We start from the raw sequence: 20,848 nt of genomic DNA, 5'->3' as shown, positions 1-20,848 counted from the left end.
AAGTTGCAGGTGCACAAGCTGTGCATGGGGCAAAGAAAGTGTGAAAGGCATTTCCCCCCAAACTAGAAGCCAAGGGGGTCATCCCATGAAATGGGCAAGTGGCGGGTTCAGGATAGAGCATAGGAACTCCTTCATCGCAAAGCACGCAGCTAAACTTTGGAATTCACTTCCACGGGAAGCAGGGAAGGCCACCCCTCTGGATGGGGGTAAATGAGGTGCTGGGCAAATTCACAGGAAAACAGTCCTTGGAGCTGCTGGTCCCAATGGCTGCACACTGTTCCCAGTGCTAAGGGACAGTATGCCTAGCTACACCCGCTGTTGGCGTACATGGACAGGAGGTGCTGCTGCAGTCGTGTCCTGCTTGTGAGTGTATTACTGGTACTACTTCGTCCTGTACACTCGGTCTCCCAGGAATGATGTCAACCCTGGAGGAGATGCTGACCTGGCCAGAGCCTGTCAAGGAAGGCTCAGATTCTCCACCTTAAGAGTCTGGAATCGCAGAAAGAAGCAGGATCCACACGCCAGATATGAGCCACCCGCTGCTATTCAGGCAAGAACACAAGCAAGGAAAGATGACCGTGCCCCAAGGAGCATTTTAACACCTGCTTATAGAACACCACCTACTTTGGGCCTTGAAAAACTGATCTTCCTCTTCCTTCCACTCCGTTTCCCTTGGGAATCTTGGCATTTTTGTTCGTAAGCCTAACAAGCAGGGCCTTTCTCCTTCTTTGATGTGAGCTGCCACTTTAGGAGACAAAAACTGCCTCAAATGTGGAATATAAAGAAAGAAAATGAGCAAATATTTATTTGAAAGTGTCCTCTTTGGCTGGCTCTCAAATTCTAGAGTTGCATTTGGCAACAGAAGCCGGATACATCCGTAGCGGTCCATACGCTCCCGAGAGAGGGCGTACATACCCATCCCTGGCTGACCTTACTTCACAGCATTTCAAAGTAGTCATTAGTGTCTTTCTAAAACCTGGCTTAGATCCCTTTAAACAATTCATCATTTTACAAACTGAAGCATACAATGACAAGATCACCGGGAACTTTTTAATGTTTCACATGTGTGCACGATTTGGTTGTTACAGGCAAAAAGTCTTCCAGTCACGTCCACCAACAGGAAATTAGATCAGTGAGTGAGCAGTGGAACAAGAAGGGGTAGCACCATTGCCAAACAAGAAACCCCATGTTGTAAAAAACATCCCTGATCATAAAATTAAAGCTGCTTCTGAGCACAACCAAGCCACTGACAGACAGAATCTCGGCTTCTGGTTTGAGTTTTTATACATAGGGACGGGAGTATCTCACTTTCCAGCGTTTGGACCTCATCCGGAAGAAAAAGTACATGATCATTAAAAATAAAGACGAGGCTATGTAAAGAACAATGCACAGGCTCATGTCCACGTTAGAGAAGCCGACCCCCAAGAAGGACACTGCTTGCTTCATGTCCTCCTGCACCACAGACTCGGCCCCCTTCTTCCCTCGATCTTTGACGGGGCTGTCCTGGCCCATCCATCTGTCCACGACTCTCGGCCCTGCGACCAACAATGTCTGAGGATCCTGAAGTTTCTCCTCATTCCTCTGGCCTTCTTTCCTGAGCTGGCTTTTCTCCTGCTCTTCTTGGAGCACCCCTTCGCCAGGATGAGCTTGGCCTTCTGTGTATGTATACACAATGTTGTCGCTGCTGTAGTGATGCTTCAGAAACTGTAGCACCTGGTCCTTGTTCCAAGCATGTGCTCCTTTAATTTCTTCATGGCACGCCGGACAAATATCTGGAGTCGGCCACTGGACTTTAGGGAATTTTGGATCTTCACTCAAATCACCTATGGAAGGTAGGAGAAAATGGACCAAGAAAGTTTAGGAGGCTGTATGAATATAGCTATCATGAACCCAAGAAATACAAACTTGCTCTACACAGTACTTGCTATTTACCTTTTAATGTATCCAGGAACTACTTACTAATGAGGGGAAGACAAGAAACCATGATCTTTGCTACCAGAAATTCCCAAACTAGGAAGAACCCGGGGATTTCTAGGATCCAGAATGCCAAAGAAACGTAAAAATGAATCAGAGGACCTTCTTTGCGCTCTTCCCTTATATCCCTTTGCACATTAACAAGTATTTCTGGTGCGTTAGTGTTTGCTGGTTTATTAATTTTTATTGCGAATATTGACAAAACTAAACAAAAACAAGAAGGCGCCTGCCAGTACCTGCCACGCGGGCGTTCACCACATTGTGCTTCTCCCACAGCCAGAGCACGGCCTCGTCCAAGGTCTTCAGTGAACTCAGAGACTCCCTGGCCATCTCCGCAAAATGCTGTGCACAGTCTCGGCATCCGAAGAAACTCTGGATGCACCTCTCCATGGTCCGCAGGACTGCCTGAGGGCTGTCTTCCAAACCTGCAATGAAGAGCCGACATCGGCAACTATGTGGACACGGGCCTGCCTGATGCGCAAGTCATGCAACGGAAACCATTATCTAGTGCACATGTCAATAAATCATGGTCAATTATCTGATTTGCTCCACTTCTCCAATCCTCCTCCTTTAAACTTCACAATTTCAATAGTTTTATTTTTACCAAGTGCCTTTATAATGTACTCAAAATAAATTTTTAAACACTTTTGTTTGAGATAAGATTGAAGTGCCATGAAATGTACTCATATGCCAAACGAATAGAAACAGTAAGTTAAATTTCCTGGGTTTAACGTCACAGGCAGATAATTTTGTGCAAGCAACAAACACATTTCAGCATGAATTACATATAGTGAACCTGCTTCAGTGATCTATACTTTGGTAATCTCTGAACTGCACTCAATTTCTGAACTGGACTGCAATGTACTCTGAGAAGCTCCAGAAGACTATTCAAAAGCTATAATTAGCTTCCCATCCCTGCTTAACCATGAAATTTAACAGGTGATCATTCAACCCATGTTAGCGGGTGAGAATAAGAGAGAAAAACATAATCTGCACCATTCCTGTCTTTGTTTTTAAATTTGGACTACTAAATAGAAAGCATGTCTTGTTTAAATTTCAAAATAAAAAGAGTCCAATGGAACCTCAGATTTACCCATACTTAAATCGTCCCGCTGCCCTCCAGCTGTGTTGGACTACAACTCCCATAATCCCTGAGCCACCGTAAAAATCTTCTGCTCTGGCTGTCACGGTGGGTAAGGCCAAGTGTGGGGCCCCTTTCACTTTGGTGCTGGTCTCTCTTTCTGGAACCCCCGAGGATTCTCTCCATGCCCGTCAGAAAAACCCTACACATAGTCACAGACTGACCTACGTGTAGGGCACAGTAATAGCTTGCAGGAACCCCGTAAAATAGGCCAGTATCATCCCTGTATCAGAGGCAAAAAGTGGTTTGCCTCCATAAGTTAGTGGCGGAGAAGAGAACTGGACCTGCGGCTTCACAGCTCCTTCATCTGGAATCCTCCTATGCACTCTTACAGCCCAATGCTAAGCAGAGAGGCGATTCTAAATCGATCTACTTCAGTGGGCTTAGGTGAGCCGAACCCTAAAGAGGATCAGGCTCTTGTAAACCCTGCTGAACCTGAGAGGTTTACTTCTGAGTAAAGATGCCGAGGACTGGGCTGTTGGTTGCTACATCTGCTAGGGATAATCTCACGAGCCGTGCACAGCAAAGGCGAAAAGGCAGCACATCTCGCACATGCGTTCACTGACGTGATCTCAAAGTGGGCAAAAACAGATACACGAGAGGGTCATGCCAGCACCGTGGGGAACCACCTTTCATTTCACACACACACAAAATAAAAGTGGAATTGACAAACAGCATTTATCAATCACCTGCATGAATAAAACTCTATGCAAGATACAAAAGCGGGGGGACAGGGCTGTCCTCCTGGGAGAACACCTGCGGGAAATGGCGTGCTGCAGCGGGTGCTGAAACCCTAGAAGGATATTAAATATTAAAAGCCCCATTCTGAGCCATGACAGACCAAACCTCTATTCTTGTGTGTGCTCACCAAGATATTCTTTAATTTTAATATTTTTTGCAAAATTCGCGCAATCCATCTGGGAGACAAACAAACTGTGGAGGGCAAGGTGGGCAACCCTGGGAGGCTGAGGGGCCACTTTCACATGCACACACGGAAAACTCTTGATGATCAAAAGGTTCATTCTGTTTATCGCTCTTTTGTCAGCCCAGGGCTGCATCTTCTATAAACAGCTCTCTGTAATCCTCCCCCTTTCTCTTTCCTCTCAAAACTGCTGCAATTCAGGGTAACCCTAATCTTTAAAGTGGGCAAGAACCATAAACCCCACCTGTGGCTGGAAGGATTAGGGGGCTTTTCAGTTAGATGCGATTTAAAACCAGCAATAAGGAGAGGAAAACCTCCCAAGACATAATCCGGCAGCCTCAGGCTGACCCAATTCTTTGGCTGTAAGGAATGATCATCAAAAATGCGCCCTGGTTTAAACAGACAGCAAAGTGGGTTGAAGACGAAGAGGTGAGATTTGGGGGGGGGGGGGCAGAAGGAATCTGACGAAGCAGGCTTTAAACTTTCAGCCCTGTACTAAAATAGCACAATTGGGCTAAAACCAGTAACCCAACAGCAATATCAGAGACTGCCAAACGCGCGACAATTCGCGGGGCACTCTGCTGGTCTCGCTGCTGCAGCTCACAGGAGGCATCCTTCCCATGCAGCTCTGCACTCTAGGCAGGGGGCCAGTGCCATGCCTTCTCTGGCCACTTGCAGCAGCAAAGAACAGCAAATACCGCCACTCAGCACCTTCCAAGACACTGCAGCGAACTGCTCCTAACTCTGAGGACGCTGTCTAAAAAGAGGTGCAGTTGCTCATCCAAGCAAAAACAAGACAGCTGGGCAGCTGATGAAGATTCCAACCCCACCATCCCTTTGATTCTCAGAAGTGCGTGCCTCCTACCTGTGTTGAGCAAGGCCTTTGGCCGAAGCGCTGCTTGAACTGTTAGAGTGTGGAACAGCTTCCAGAAAGAGCACGTGTATCCTCTCAGCTCTGGCCTGCTGCCCTGGCAACCGACCCACTGGATGCGGTTGGTGAGAAACAGCCCTGAGATCTAGAAAAGGCCAAAGACCCACTAAAATCTCACAGTGGAACACACACGCAAGAATGCTGAGAAGGCTACAAGGGCAGAAACTACTTCTGCATTAACATTTGGAAAAGATCACAGTACACGGCCTTCCAAATTATGCAAGCTGAAACATTACAATCCTCAAAACAAATCTTTTTTCCAGCCCTCCAGAGCATCAGGCATGACTCCTCCTTTCTCCAATCAGGAGGATTAAAACCAAGAAAGCCATGGAAGAAAGCCCTTCACAACCGCAAGGGACTCTGCTAGGATGGCGTGGAGTCGAAGCCCTAGGCCCCCAAGTGAAATCTGGCCCACTCAGCAAGCTCAGACAGCCATGCCCCCTTCCCTCCCACTGCCTCAGTTTCCTGGCTTTTGTGCCATTTTCCCACCCCCACATCCTAAAAAAGGCTAAATTGCCACCAATAAGTGTTTTCAAGGGTGTGTGGGGGGGGGAGCTGTTATTCCGCCTCCATCCCTTTTGCCTTCAGGCTGCCCCCAAGAGCATCTCTGAAATGAGATTTGACCCCTGAACAGAAGGGCACTGGGACCCTGCTCCAGGGAATGCAGGCTGCAGGGACTGCCTTGCACACTGCTCCTTTGAGTGTGAAGCATCATGCAGAAGCATCTTGGATTACGGAACACCCCCCTCAGCTAAAGCGGCATTTTCATGCTGAGATTGAGTCGTGGCTTACCCGCATTTTGTTGTTGAGCAGATCAAGGATGGCATCATAGGGGATTTTGTCTAATGGGAGGCTCACCAGCCATACTTCCAGAGTTTCCAGCAACTTCATGACGGGCTGCTGGCCAGGAAAGAGCTGTGCAAAAGACAAGGTTATCCATGTCTTAAAGCTTTACTGTCACAACATCAGCTACCCAAAAAGTCTCTATCTGTTTGTCTTCCCTCAAGGACTCAGTCAGTTGTGGGGGAAAGACAACTAAAGATAACAGGATAGAAATCCATGAACCTGGAAAATGGCAAAAGAGCAATTATATGCACTTAAAATTTTGGCTCGCAGAAACAAAGCAAACAGTAAAAGCTGTGTTATGTGTGATATATGCTTCACGTATGGAATGAACTGAGAGCAGCACAATAGTTTAAAATTGACTGCAGCACAACAGTTGAAAATATTTATTTTTAGAAAAACAGGCCTTTCAATGGCTGTATTCACATATGATGCCAAACCCATTTTATGTTAAGCAAGTTTCTTGCTTTAGCCATGAATTATACTGTGACAGCAAACAAGCCCAGACTTGGTTGTCCAATTCAGTATCTTATGCTTTTACCATTTTGGCAGGTTTTGGAATTTTTTCATTTTTGGGCTGCACCTGCTAGTAACTTCTTTTTCAGAGCAGACAGCAGGGCAAACACATGCCAAAAATAAAGCACAGTTTGAGTTCAGACACAGTAGTAAACCATGGTTTAAGCAAGCCAAACTTTGGAAGCAACCAACACGCTACAGCTCCTAATTAAAGAAACCATGGTTTGTATGCAGAGATGGGTCCAGATGCAATGACAAGCCAGATTTCCACAAGCCACACCATGGCTTAGTGTTGTATGTGAACCAGGCCAACAGCTGCTTACACTGGTTTATAAAGCACGTGCAGGGATCGTTCCTCTCACTCAATTTTGCACTGTTTCCAAATTTCCCAAGACATCAAATTGGTTCCTGCAGAATTCAATGGACTTTTGAGCTGAACTGGCAAGTTACTTTTTTATAAAAGTCCCTTCACAACTCTTCCCCAGAATTACTTGCCCCAAAATGCCTTCTTAAAAATCATTTTTAAAAACACCAACCTACCATATGCAGTTAAAACAAGTACTCAAGCAATTTTTAAACAATTAAAGTTCATATTTGTACCATCTGCCATTTAGCTAGCTTTCCTTCAGAACTGCAGCTGTTAAATTTTGGGTAAGATTTGCTAGTGAATGTTGATTCTACTGTCTGTGGGTTCTGGCAATGACCTGGAAGCTTTGATCTGCCAGGGAAATGTGGTTCAGGCACTCAGAAAAACACACTTATGTTGAAAACCTGTCTTTCACAAAGGGAAGAATTACATAAAAATCAAGTAGGTGGCAGGTAGAAGGAGGCAGAATTATCAGAGCAGGAAACAAGCCATGGAAACCAAACTGCTGCTTGAAGAAGGAAGCAAAGGAAGATCTGGTTGCATTTGTCCAGAGAGAAAGGCCAGCAGCAGTGCCCCTGCTGTTCATGCAGAAGCCCAGGCCTGATCCAGGCAGGGCTGATGGAGAACCCAGCCGGACACCCACATGGCCACCGCTGCCAGTCAGTGCTGATCATACAGGCCTAGATGGGCCAAGGGTCCAGTACCGCAGAAGGCAGTCTGCCAAGTTCTGTGCCACGGCTGGACTTAAACTACCACTCAGGGATTTATGGGTCAGAACTTGCAGTCTGCCTTAACCACTCAACCCCATAGAGTAAGTTGCAGGCAGAAACCTGCAGGATTCCACACACAAAACTCAAAGAGTTGTCACAAAGGGAGCTCTTGGTGGTACCAGAAAGAAGCTGGAGTCTTAGGAAGTGCTGAGAAAGCGGCACTGCTGTAAGCTGCATTAACAGCCAAGAAAGTAATCCTATAACCATCCAAATCCCAGGTCTGAAAACTGAGCACAGTGTCCAGAGACTTAGCAACAAATGCTCTAAGTGCTTTTCTTTAGAAAATTAGTACAGTGTAAGACAACCAGTAATCTGGCATCAGCCAAGCTGTTTTCACACTAAAATATTTATGATCAACAAAACAGAACTAAAACCTCTTTTTGGGGGTGGGGGGGCAAAGCACATAGAGCACAGGATTGGGCTAGAATTCAGCCTCTCCATACTTTGTGGGAAGATAATGCCATGGATTCTTAATTTCGGAAAAGGCCTGCACGGCTTTTGTTTGGTTTTGACAAAGTGTGCTTTCCCACCACAGAAGCAGGAACCCTCAATCCTGCAGCCCAAATATGGCTTCTGAAGTCTTCCAGAGGGCCACATGGAGTGGGTACTGGTACCCACTCCTTTTCTTCCAATGGCAGACCTCCTGCCAACCCTTGGCTGGTTTGTATAACTTTTCCTCATTCTAACAGGACTCTCCTAACACTTATGCTACCAGCAGAAAGAGCTTTTGGTTAAACTTGGCTGGTATTTTAAATGTTTCTGACACCACCCTTTTGGCCTCATGACTCAGGACGAATTGAACTGAAATGGGTGGGGTCCTGCATGGCCCATTCATGCCAGCATCTGAAGCCTGCAAACACGCACAGCATCTCCCCCCACCCCGCCCCCGCCAAACAAACAAACCAACCTTTGCTCCTGCTCTTAACAAGGGTCCATCTACATTCAAGCCCTCAGTGCCTGCACAGAAGCGTTTTGGGAGAAGGCGGGGCTCCTTGCGAGGATGCAGCGCTTGATGCAACTGTCCCAGCAAAGGGGCTCATGTGGAGCGGCCATCCCTCAACACGACTTCAGAGGGGTAGGAGAAAGCAGAAGGTCTAGAATCAGGTGGAGTTTCTCCCCAGGAGAGAAGACGAGCACAGCCTTGGTAGAAACCGCTGCACATTTTTAAATCAGGGAAAGTGTATATTAAACCAAGGGTGAAGAATACACCCCCACCCCCGCTTTTTAAAAGAACTCAAAGCAACTTACATTATTCTCCTCATTTTAAAACATGTCCTCCCAGAACAACCCTAATAGTATTCTTTTTAAAAAAATCACTGCGTTCTGCATCAGCTTCAATGGCCATGTCCTCCACTCTGAAGAGCCACCAAAGAAGGACCTGGGACAAAGGCCTTCCATTCAAAGGCCACTGCTGCTTTAGCTGCCACTAACAGGATGCTTACCACCTGCCTCCACATCAGCTTCCTCAAGCGTGCCAACGACAAATGATTCAGCTGAACACCGAAGGAAAGGCTTTTGGGAAGGCCGTGTCCTGTAGCCTGTCCAGTGGGAAACAGTCCCCCACGCCTCTGGTGTTCTCACGAGGCCATGCTAACCTGCTCCAGCAAAGCAGCACCAGCAGAGCGGATGCTAATCTGACCCTGGCAACGTGCCGACAGGCCAGCCGCTATTAATCCTCCCCCAACCTCCACAGAAATGCATCAAGGTTTGCTTTATGAGAGATTTCCAGAGGCTGAAGAAAGGCCTCTGCTGCACTGGATTTACGGCACTCTTGTAAATGCAGTTGAAAGATCAAAAATGTTTACCTTGGCAAGGAGTATAACAACATCCTTGAAGGTCTTTAGCTCAGCTCCCTCAAGAGTTTTGTGAGTGGCAAGTTCTACCCTGAGCAAGTAATGCAACCCTGACTCAAGGTCAGCCATATACAGCTTAGATCTGAAAAAAGACATAGATAACTTTGAAAGTGGCACAATGGTTTTACCTACACAGGTCAGGAAGGCAAAATGACTGAACAGTTGATGATTTTAACATCTGAAAACAGTGATTCATCCTTAACATCGTCTATTTAACACTCTTATATACTACTATGAGCAGTGTACAACATTTTTAAAGCACAATTCAATGGAAAACCATATATTCAGAAAACACACACACTAGAAGACTAGCTTGAACTATGCCATTAAAAAGCGTCTCAGTATTACGTACTTATCAAAGTCTTTCCATTCCTTGACATCCATGTTTTCTTCTCTGTTTTGTCCGACAGGTGTTGGGAGCTGTGAAAGTAGCTTTCTTCTAACGCCATGGAGTGACTTTAAATAGGAAGAAAAGAAAGACCGAAGAGGCTTCAAACTGTGTATGGAAGGACAGTGTAAGGGTTAAAAAAAGCCTCAGGTTGAACATCTTGCCCCTGTGCTACTACCTGGACAACCATCACATCCACTCACGCCGAGGTTCAACACCACATTTATTCACTAAGTAGGTGCTCTCTAATACATCAAGCTGACGCTCCAGATTACTGTGCCTGTATAGCTTTCATCGTTCTTGCAACTGACATTGTTTTGCACAATGTATTTTAACCTGCAACTTTAGTACTGTTATGTGCAAATCACAGCGATATTATGCTTAGCTGTATATAGATATTAATGATAACTAATCAAGGCTCCATTTCCTTTAGGTCATCCTAAAGAAAAGGAGCTTGGCAAAGCAAGTCAAACTATGCAGCACAGAAAAATTACCCAACTATAATTAATGCTCTGCTTTATTTTTTGTCTCCAAAAAATAAAAAATAAAAAAATTCTAATTTACCAACTGCCTGAATCATCCCAGACAGCAGGGGTGTTGACTGCCTTTCAAACAGAGGATCAAATTCAATTTGGGGGGAATTCTCAAGCGCCATATTTGTGGGGTGGATACGGATGAAGGCAAAAGGGAAGGCGGCAAAGATATGAACCATTTCAACCATTTAGAACAGTCAGAACTGTGACCAAGCACTCCATGGCTAGGGAAAAGGGATGGGGCCATTTGGGGAACCGCAGAGGCCAGAGCTATCCGCTAGGCAGGCTAGATTTGGCCCCAGAGCCTGACATGCAACATCACTGCTACAGAGAATGATACATGAAATAGATTAAAGGAAGCCAATTACAACATAAACCAAGAGCGTCCATTTTAAAACGATTTTGCAGACCTCAAAGCAGGACGCAAGTGGGCATCCTGACCTCCCAGTGGGTAACATTCTACAGCATGAGAAAGCCAAATGTTTACCTAACAGGGAACTAAGACGATTATTTATGTGAACGCTTAACCGAGCCCCTGAAATGCAGTGCCTAGAAAAGCCATACTTACATGGGAATGAATCCATGGGATCCATTTGGATAAATCAGGTACGTTGAAGGGACTGAAGGGATATTAAGCTTCTCCAGGAAAACAGCATCAGCACCTGACACTCTTTTGACTACTATGTTCTCATACTGACTCAGGTCCAAGATCACCTGGGTGGAAAGAAAAACACACACACACAATTACTGAAAAGTATAAATAAAACTTCACATAAAAGTGAAGACCAGAATGTGTAAACATGCTGTCAACAACCTCATAGAGCCCTTACGCCCCGAGAGAAGATGTAACAGGCTCACTCAGAGGTGAAGAAGCAATGGTATAATATGCTGAGCTAAAACCTGTGCAAGCAAAGACACACAAAAACTGTTTTACCCAAGCTCCACTAGTGTTGAAATAATTTAGTTCATCTCTGGTTAGGATAAGCCATTATTTGCACAACAACGTCAAACCGTGACTCGCATCATGGCATCCTGCTAATCCTTAATCATTTCTCGGGCATTCAGAGATAACAGGAATGATTAAGGAAAACAAGCCCAGAGGAGCACTGTCTGTATCTAGGTAAGCCCACCTAGAAGGAAATGACATCACAGGTCTGGGGTCTCCCAAGCTCTTTGGTCAGTGGGCACATCTGGAATTTTTGAAAGAACACTGTAAGTGCACGCGCAAAATGGCTGCCACTGGAAGCACACTGACCACACACAATAGCAGCTGTGCCAGATGGGGCTGGCCGTGAAACAGTCATTCCCCAAAAGACAAACTGATGAGACCATGAAACAGGAGTCGAGTCTGAGCTCCAAGACACAGAAACATAGAAATAGAACAAGTCAGAAGGGACCCCCCAGGCCATCTAGTCTGACCCCGGGCTCCTGCCATCTCTGCTCACGACCTGCCCACCATGTGCATGTCTAGCCTATCCTTGAACATCCCCACCGATGGGGCCTCAACCGCCTCCCGTGGAAGCCCATTCCACACCCTCGGGGTCCCAACTGTCAGGAAGTGCTTCCTGGCATCCAAGTTGAACCTTGGTTCCCTGAGCTTTGCTCTGTTGGAGCGCATCCTGCCTTCCTCTGCAGGGGAGAACAGGTCTCGGCCCACCTCTGTGTGACACCCCCTCACATACCTGTATGTCACCAACAGATTCCCTCTGAGTCTCCTCTTCTCCAGGCTGAAGAGACCCAGTTCCCTCAGTCTCGCCTCATACGGCTTCCCCTGCAAACCGGCCAGCATCCTTGTGGCCCTTCGCTGCACTGACTCCAACCTGGCTATATCCTTCCTGTAACAAGGGGCCCAAAACTGTATGCAACCAAGGGTAGCATTTGGTCTGTTGACCAACGCTTTGCTGAACCCAAGTAAAGATGGCAAACACGCCAACCTCCAGTTTAAAAGGCCAAAGAATATATCTTAAGAACCAGAAAACATTCAGATGGAGCAGGGAGCCCAGTTGGGCCCCAGGAGAGATGTCAATGGACATGTTGGTTCCCTGGGCTTCACACTGGAGGCCCCTATGTAGGTTGCGGTGTGATTGCATCTGCAGTGATATATAGTAGCAGAGACCTGATGACATTGAAAGGATTTGGCAAACTTGAAAACCAACCAATTTAAGACTTTCCATGCACTGAAGAATCAACTTAGTGCAACCACTGCCAATAAGTCCTGTGATGTCCTGCTCAAATCCAGTTCCGCCCATAGTACAACTATTACCATTTGTCCATGTACACGACGGTGGGGGGGGTGTAATAGTTGTACACACCCCCACTGCTAAATGAGGGGTCTGTTAGATGAGAAGTCCATAGGATGACATAATCTATGCCAAAAGTGCAATCCTACACATGTTTGGACAGGAAAAAAGACACACAACTCCAGATTGTAGGGGTTTTTCTGTGTTGCATCCTAAAGCATGTTTATACTTCAGTAGCAGGATAAAGTTTCCAAAGACTTTATTACCTCTCGCCCAACATATGAGTCTGTCTTCTCAAAAATAACAGCAGTATAATGCAGAAGGTTTTTATCAAAAAGGGCAAATATGTCTTCTGGCCTATTTAAAAAATAAAAAAGACTAGCGTTATTTGATATACCATGCAGAAGTAGGCAGAAGGTAGGCTCAGATCTGCTAATACATCTGTGGATGAAAGGATTTCTGATGACAAACCGGGCCTTCCATTTTTTGGTTTATAGATGGTTAACCCAACAGAATACCCTGTGGAGGGTTTTAGGAGTAAGTACAAGCCAGAATTCAACAAACCACACCAAGAAGACACTGTTAAGTGCAAACCAAGCCACTGAGTACTGCAAACAATGCCTGCACTGGCAAGTGCGCAGAGGCAACTCCTGCCTTTGAATATGTCTGTGCCTTTGAATCTCTCCTTGTCATCTGACTTTAGTTGGTTGACCTCCTTTGTTTGTATAACAAAAGAAAGAACAGAACACCAACAAAAAGTCAGCCCTGAAGGCCTGAGGTCTGCCCTCTTCTGATAAGGGGAGTGCAACCCTTCCAGGATCTCCTCAGGTGCCCCATTCGCCCTCCCTCACGCCTGTGGCGGGCACTCACTGCATCGGTTCCAGCGGCGGACAAGCAGGCGGCTTTGCTTCTCGGGAATGGTTCTGCAGAAAATCAATCATCGTCTGACGGACAGTCTGAGGTTCCCGATCAGCGCCTTCAAAGGAAGCAACCGGAATGCGGCTTAGTGGGCGTTCCTGAGGTCCCCTTCACAACTTCCCAGGCTCCTTGCTTACAGGGACAATAACCCACCCAAAGGCTTCCTTGGACCCCTGGGGGGACTGCAGTGCACGGCGGAAGCTCATCTCTCAGGGCTGCTTGAAGCAGGCTCCTCCGAGGGGAGGATCTGCAGAGAGCAGTGGCAGTGCACCCAGGGAGGGCCTGGCAGAGCCAGCATGCTGCATCTTGTTTCAGGGATCTCTTCATCATAAGCTCCTTTTCAAAATTAGATATGCAACACTTTAGAGCCTTAACTTCCAAGTGTGTTCCAAATGTTGCGTAACATTCTCTGTAAACCACCTCAACTTTACTTAATCTCAAGTGTTGTTCAAAGGAAGAAATGCACATTTCATCTTACCAAGGCGACTTTCTCCAGTCGTGAACTGCCTTGTAAAAGCTCTGAAGTACTGTGGGGTAAAAGGGAGGGAGGAAGAGGAAAGGTCTTGCTTAGAATAGCCAACACGAAGCCAAAGAACGCTAGGGGAGCTCAGCTTGAACAATCATCAGCTGAAGAAACAAAACATGAAACCTTCTGATCCAAGTAATTAACTTACAGGAGGGACCACTATCCATTAGTGGGCACTTCTGCAAAGTAACTCCTATTCATAAAGCATGTAATAATACGTTGTGGCTGGGCCAGCCTATCAATTCCCCAAAAGACAAACTGGTGAGATTCAAAGAAAAGAAGATGGTTCAAGAACCTGAGTAAAAGACTGAGCTAGATTCTGAGCTGCATACCACAAAGCCACTTGATTTGCATATAAAGGCAGAGTTCCTGTCCTTTTTCTGCACAACAATCCTCTGAGACAATCCGCCCAGAGTGGCCTCACCCATGAGCCTAAGGCAGAGCAGAGACTGGAACAGAATCTCTCAGGTCCTAGCCCAATACTCTAATCTCTGCTATACCACACTGGTTCTCTACCAAAGCCATGCATTTTCCCCCTGAAATGGGGGGGGGGAGGTGTTTAACTGGCTCAACTATTGCGGGGGAGGGGGGAGATTAAATTGTGCTTAACTTTGAGGTACAGGAGTTAAATTCTATTGCGATCATTCAGAACAAGTTTTTGAAAGTAATTGCGTAGCTATCATAAGGTATTCCTGTCAAAATCGTGAGGATAGAAACTGGTCTTAACACCATCACAGTCAGAGGACATGGATCAGAAATTATGTACTATGACATATTACACAAGATTTAAACATTTTCTTGATATTTAACCCCTTATTGCAAAAGTATGCCACAATTATGTTTCTGCTAACAGTTAGAGCAAGATGGTTGAGCCAAGAAACAGCAGGTCTTGCTTGAAATTATGATATACCAAAGGATAGTTTTTTTCTAGACACCTTTATAAGTGTAATGGGTTTAAGGGGGCCATGCACTAACTTGAAATTTCAAACCATGCTAGCAGATTTTTTGGGATGAAGAATATGCAAAAACACTGATAGTACATCAGCAACTAGAGTTAAATGGAAAACATTATTCATTATATGCTATATGACCTTCCACACAGTGTCCCCAAGAGGGCATTTTGTCTGCCTGTCAATCTTCACTGGAGATTGGGAGGGGAGGGAAAGGTTGAATGGCCATTAAAAGATTTGTTTTGCTGGTCCACATGGATAAGTATATTTTCAAAAGGGCACTATGCTGCCACAGCTGCAGAAAAAAAATCTTGTGCAAATATCTGAAGTCCATTTTACAGTGGACAGCCAGTAGCTGTGACATGATCTGTTAAAATGCTCATGATCTTTGCTCCAATTTCCTTTTGTTTCTTAAAAAATTTAAATGGCAAGTACTAGAATAAACAGAGAAACTGATTAACGCTGAATGCTGCCCTTAGGGTTCAACAGTTCTTACTGGCAGAAAGGAAAGCCTAGAACATCCTGGCAATATCCCATCCAGTTGGGAAAAATAAAGGAAAGAAGGAAAGGAAAATGTTAGCAAAAAAAAGGCAGAGAGCAATTCCAGCTGGCATGTAGATCAAAAGGTCACCATAGTCTATCCAATAAGATTTAAGAGAGGAGAAAGCTGCACAGATTCAGGCTGTGTTTAATCACAGAGAGCTACACAAATCTGTCTCCTGGTGCACCCAGACATGCTTACCCTGAAAGTGGGATAGTACGGGATGCCATACTCTTTACATGTCCCGTAGTTCTCCTCATCCCCACAGTCCAGCACCCCAACTCTTATGGCAGGGTCCCACTCTGAAAGAAAACAGAATCTCAGATAAAATAAATGGAGGGCAGCTGAGATAAAGCAGTTTATAAGTTTTGGCTCTGAGGTGTATCAGTTCCCTGCTCCATCCATTTCCAAACATACCTTTGCTAGCTTAGATTCCATCAAAAATTTAAGGTAAAGTTATCAGTCTTCATGAAAGTGCGCAGACTCCAGATTACTCTCCCAGCTAGAAGTCTAGCAAAATCAAACTGTGCCAAGTGAGGTGGAGCTGGCTCCCAGCCTAGGATGCAACCATGAACTGAGGTTCCAGCAACAACTGTTCCGTGGGAACCCTCAGAAATGACCTGCGTTCAGTTGATAGCCTACTAGGTTGTTCAGCAAGATGACAAGAAAGAGCTAGAGCAAGGGACACATTCTGTTTTGGAGAAGCTCTTGGAGCTGTATGCCAATGATGTGGGTGGGGGGGCAAACTTTAAAAATACAGGCATCTTTTAGCGTAATCTCTTACTGCCAGTAACTCAGCCTTACGAGAGGCATTTCAAGCTTTTAGAAGAGGGGGAAACTGAACAAAAGCTGAAAGTCCCCGTTCCCCCCTCAAAAGGTGGGTGGGAGAGGGGGCAGGGCCAAGAGTGTTACATGATGTTCATATGTTTTAAAACCACTGCTGATCTTAAAGCAAGCCAAGCACCAGCAAGCATGCTGTTCACAGACTCCTAACAGCTTAAGAAGGCCAGTGAGAGCACATGTAACTGGAAGAGTTATGCACATGGCTGCGACCCCCTGTTAGTACACAACATTGTTCCCCTGTACCAGCAATTGTCAATTGCCAGCTTGTCCACTGGGTGCAAACGGCCCATATGGACTCCTACCCTGCCTATGTCCATCTATAACACCAACAGAATGCTAGACTGGCCACAGGGATGGACATGGCCAACACCCAGGAAAGCCTACAGATATCTGGCAGCCCTAACAGCTCACCTGCACACCTCTAAAAGACAAGCAGTATTTTTAAAATTATGTATGCCGCTTTGATGTTTTAGAGTTATAAAAACTCAACTGCACTTCTTGGAAGCTCTGAAAAAGAGGGCAGCAAAGAACCCTGAGATACCAGCTGGAAGACCAAGGGAAAGGAGGGGGAGAACAATTCACTGTAAGCCCAACTGCCTGTCAAGCATACCAAGGGCTATTCCACAATCTACCCCATCCATTGTTGCTTATTCAAGAGGGGGCTTATTGTGTCATGCAAACCCACCCAGAGGGACTCAAAGCAGCAAGTGTAGAAACCAACGTTAACACTGCCGATGTCCAGATCTCTGACCTCAGTGTCATCTCCAGGGTCAGAGATGTTTCCATTTATTTGCAGCTGCAGGCCTCCATGCCACCCTACAAAACCCACAAAAATCTTGCTTGGTGGCATCCGGGGGCAGCCCCGCTGTTTGGGAGACCCAAGTTCAAAGCCCCACCTGCCCCTTGGCATGCAAATGTAGCTGTGTGGGTACCATGGATTTCCAAGGAGGTTTCCTCTTCTAGAAATCCAGGGAATAAAATACACAGTAGGAAGCACAACAACTTCTGCTTTGATAGGAAGAGTGGACATTTAGAGGCATCATCAAGCCCCAAAAATGCCTAGACATTTCCTACAAAACTGTAAAAACGCCTCTTTTCCTGTCTTAAGTTTCCTCTGAAAGATGCAGCATTTACCAGCCTGCTGAAAAACTGCTATTGTATCTAATATACAGACAGCTGAACAGGCACCAGAATAACTATAAGCATCTCTAAGCAGATGGGTGAGCATTCAGGCCGGCACACAATGGGCAGCAAGCTACTTCTGTCACCAAAAAAGGCAAGCTCAAAAAGTTTGGCTTCGGGTTATCTGCCTCATTCATGATTCAGCACCGCAGCTTTTCCCTTTCCCACCTGTTTCAGACTCAGGACAATGAACAGGAACAGTATAAAGCCAATGCAAATCTATCTCCTTCACAGCAATGCCTACTCCCAGACAAATACTTGGTTAAGTGCACCAGCTGCCAGGCGAGTTAGAATTAACAAAGGGAGCTTCTGAGAAAAAAAGAAGGCGGGGGGGGGGGGGGAGAAAGGAAGGCAGCCATGCTTTAATCCATCCCTGTCCTCAGTTCATTCACAGCCTCTCTTCACTCTATGACGCAGGCCAGAGGTTTCGATGCAACAGTAGTATGTACTTTATGGCGACTTACTACTAAGATACAAATAAAATCACACATTAAAGACTTCATTGGAAATGTCTGGGCACAGATTTGCAAGCGCTGCACCACGATGTATGTGAGTGCTGAGTGCCAGGAGGCTCCCTCAGGCCCAAACTTCCCAGACAATGATTATTTATTTATGCAGCGCTTATTTATGTGAATGCAAGACTGCAGGAAGAATAGGTGTGGTATGTCCCTAGCCCAAGGTCCTTGGGCAAAGGGAAGCAACAGAAGGCAAAAATGCACGTGGCCGCAAGTTTTTCCAGCACTGCCTACACACTACAGCTCTTTGTGAGACAGGTTAGGTCGGTCTCGTTCCCTCGTTGCGCTGCAGCTCTCTCAACTCCAGCGCGCTCCCAGAACATGGCCACAGGACCCTCTAGCCAAAAATACTGGCGCAGCTAAACAGAATAAGGATCTCTGCCGTGCTCCAGAACCTGTTTATAGGTCTCTGAGTAAATGTTTAGCCAAGTGTAAGTTACAAAAAGAACCTTCAGTTGTAGCACACTGAAAGCTTCTTTACCCAAAGTGAGTGGAATAAGCAAAGAAGAGGATGCACAGCGTTCGGCTCACTCTCTGGTATCCGCACCTAGGATCGGCAGTCCAACTGCGTGCCTTCACGCAGACCGCAGCACAGATGCACCTGCCTGGCTGCAGACCCCTTCATGGGGCAGGGTTGGAAAAGCTGTTTGCGTTTCATTCCTACTGCGCTATTTAACACTTCTTAAGCAATAGCTATAATGGAACCTTGAGTTAGCAGGGAAGGGTGTTTTTTTCTTCCCAATCTGATAATCAGCACACTGTTTCCCTCCCCTGCCACAACTTGCTTTTATTATTAGTTTTCTGTCTTTAGTTCATTTGTTACAGTTTTACACACCCATGCCCCTATAGCAATGTGTACTTACTGATATAAAAACAAATTTTGCCAAACATTGCAAAGAAAAGCAAAGAAGGAACTTTCTAGCCTCCCGAAAACAAATCTCTCCCAACAAGGATTCCCAGGCAGGTAACCCTGCCTTCAGTATACAGTAATAACATGCAGCACTCTTTCCCAACCTGGTGGCCTCCATATGGATGCACTACAACTCACAACATTCCTGACTGCTGCCAATGTTACCTGGGGGTGCTGGGAGATGTAGCCTAGCCCATATCGAGGGGACCAGTCTGCAGAAAGGTGCTGCACAGCATTTGCTTATACCCTTATGTTAACTTTTTTGCCGATCACTTACATCACAGCCGTCCACACACCAATTTTTTGTCTACAAGTCTCAGTTATCCCCCCAGGTCAGTTAGATGCCCTCCAGATGGGGTGGGACCAGCTGATACTGTCCAGTTGTGCCAGACTAAAACTCGCAGCATGCACCAGGAAGCTCTGCACCCTTCCAGATGTTAAGTTTTCTGCTCCTGATACACATACAGATCAATAGGTATAACTGTCATTGGTAAAAGCATGCAATCACTGACATATAGCTATGCATCCTTGAAATGTTGCTGAACTTAACCAGGCACCATTCCAGAGAGGGCCAGTTGATTCGTGACAGAGAACAGCAGTGCAAACAAATGGCAATTCACAGCAATCCACCCCCTCCTCCCCAGCAACTTCTTTCTGCTTTGGTATGCACTCAGGAAAGATCACACCAGTGCACCTTTTGACTTCTGTAACCTACTGGGAAGTCTTAACTGTGTTACATGTAGCCCTTTAAGGATCCATGTATAAAAGGGCCAGTGGAGGACTGCTCAGGTGCACCATCTGGAAGGATTCACTGGCAGCTGGTTATTCTCGGGAATAAATGCTTTAAAAGAAAACCTTCCCCTGTTGTGTATTTTGGGCATACGCACACCAGGACACAGATCATTTGGTCAACGCTCCCGTCATCCAGCAATGTGTTCCTCAGATGGGTTAAACTACAATTCCCAGTATCCCCCAAGCAACAACACTCTCCAGATGTTCCCGATTACCACTTTCCAAATACCCAGGCACTCTGCACCCTCCAGATGTGCCAGACTAAAGCTCCCAGCATACACCAGACAACTCTGCACTTTCCAGGTATGTTGGAACCTTCACACAATCAGCTAGTCACCCTCCAGGTGCGCAGGCCCCACCTGACACCTTCCCCAGAGAGATCAAAATACACCTCCCAGCATCCTCAGCCCGTAATGCGCCCTCCAGTTGTTCTAGCCTGCTCCTTCCAGCTACGATTCTATGCCAGCCAGGGGATGCTGGGAGTTGGAGACTGACACATTTGCAAAGGTGCCGGGAGGGGTGGAGACAGGGATATGGGGAGGGGGAATGCAGTCCCGGGATAGGGCGGGGAGTCCTGCTCACCGTGCACGTCCCCCGCCAAGGCCCGCCAGGTGGGCGCGAAGGACACGCAGTGCCCGCACGACGACGAATAGAACTGCACGAGCCAGGCCGAGGGCGAGTCGCGCAGCACCTGCCGCACCATTCCGGCCCGCAGCACCCACACGGGGTCCACCCCGGCCTGGTAGAGCCGCGATCTGCCCGGCGACGCACACGACAGCAACAGCAGCAGCAGCAGCAGCAGCAGCAGCAGAGGAGGCGGCAGCAGCGTCCGCCAGCCCCGCCGCGGCGCGGGGAAGCCACCCTCCGCGCGGCCCCCATCAGCCGCCGCCATCGCGGCCTCGGAGTGAGGCTCCCAGGCCCGCCTTAGCAACGGAGCGCCTGCCCTCGCGACAGGACCGGCATGCAACAGGCGCGAGGGGAGGGCACCGCCCGTCGGCCGAGCGGCGCGCCACGTTCACCCAACCGATAGGACGGACGCGACTGAAGCGGCGAGGCTCCGCGTGATAGGCCCCGCCCCCTCGCCGGCTCCGCCTCTCTTGGGGCGGCCATTAAAGGGCAAGCCTGCTCCACGCGCCTCCCTCGAAGCCTCCGAGCTGCTCCTGAGGCGGCGGAAGGCCTACAATTCCCAGCGT

General features: G+C 46.9%; 1 protein-coding gene across 1 annotated transcript; it reads right to left on the bottom strand.

Annotated features, from left to right (window-relative positions):
- Positions 1-1,028: 1,028 nt before the first annotated feature.
- Positions 1,029-20,547, bottom strand: QSOX2 (quiescin sulfhydryl oxidase 2). Its single transcript, XM_044453053.1, has 12 exons — positions 20,238-20,547; positions 15,615-15,715; positions 13,875-13,923; positions 13,349-13,454; positions 12,745-12,835; positions 10,807-10,952; positions 9,670-9,813; positions 9,270-9,399; positions 5,761-5,883; positions 4,903-5,053; positions 2,211-2,399; positions 1,029-1,823 (listed from the first exon to the last, which is right to left on the bottom strand). The coding sequence occupies exons 1-12, from the start codon at positions 20,545-20,547 to the stop codon at positions 1,282-1,284; spliced, it is 2,082 nt and encodes a 693-aa protein (XP_044308988.1). The 3' UTR covers positions 1,029-1,281.
- Positions 20,548-20,848: the final 301 nt, after the last annotated feature.

Source organism: Varanus komodoensis, unplaced genomic scaffold (genome assembly GCF_004798865.1).
Source record: "Varanus komodoensis strain SLA01 unplaced genomic scaffold, ASM479886v1 scaffold77, whole genome shotgun sequence".
In the NCBI taxonomy this organism is placed as follows: Eukaryota; Metazoa; Chordata; class Lepidosauria; order Squamata; family Varanidae; genus Varanus; species Varanus komodoensis.
This window is presented reverse-complemented; position numbering and strand designations above follow the sequence as displayed.

Excerpts from the sequence above, each read along its gene's own strand:
- QSOX2 (XM_044453053.1), bottom strand. The coding sequence starts at position 20,547 with ATGGCGGCGGCTGATGGGGGCCGCGCGGAGGGTGGCTTCCCCGCGCCG. Across the intron at positions 9,814-10,806 it reads TCCCATGGATTCATTCCCAT|TTTGAAGCCTCTTCGGTCTT; the intron begins GTAAGTATGGCT and ends TTCCATACACAG. Across the intron at positions 9,400-9,669 it reads GAATGGAAAGACTTTGATAA|ATCTAAGCTGTATATGGCTG; the intron begins GTACGTAATACT and ends GTCTTTTTTCAG.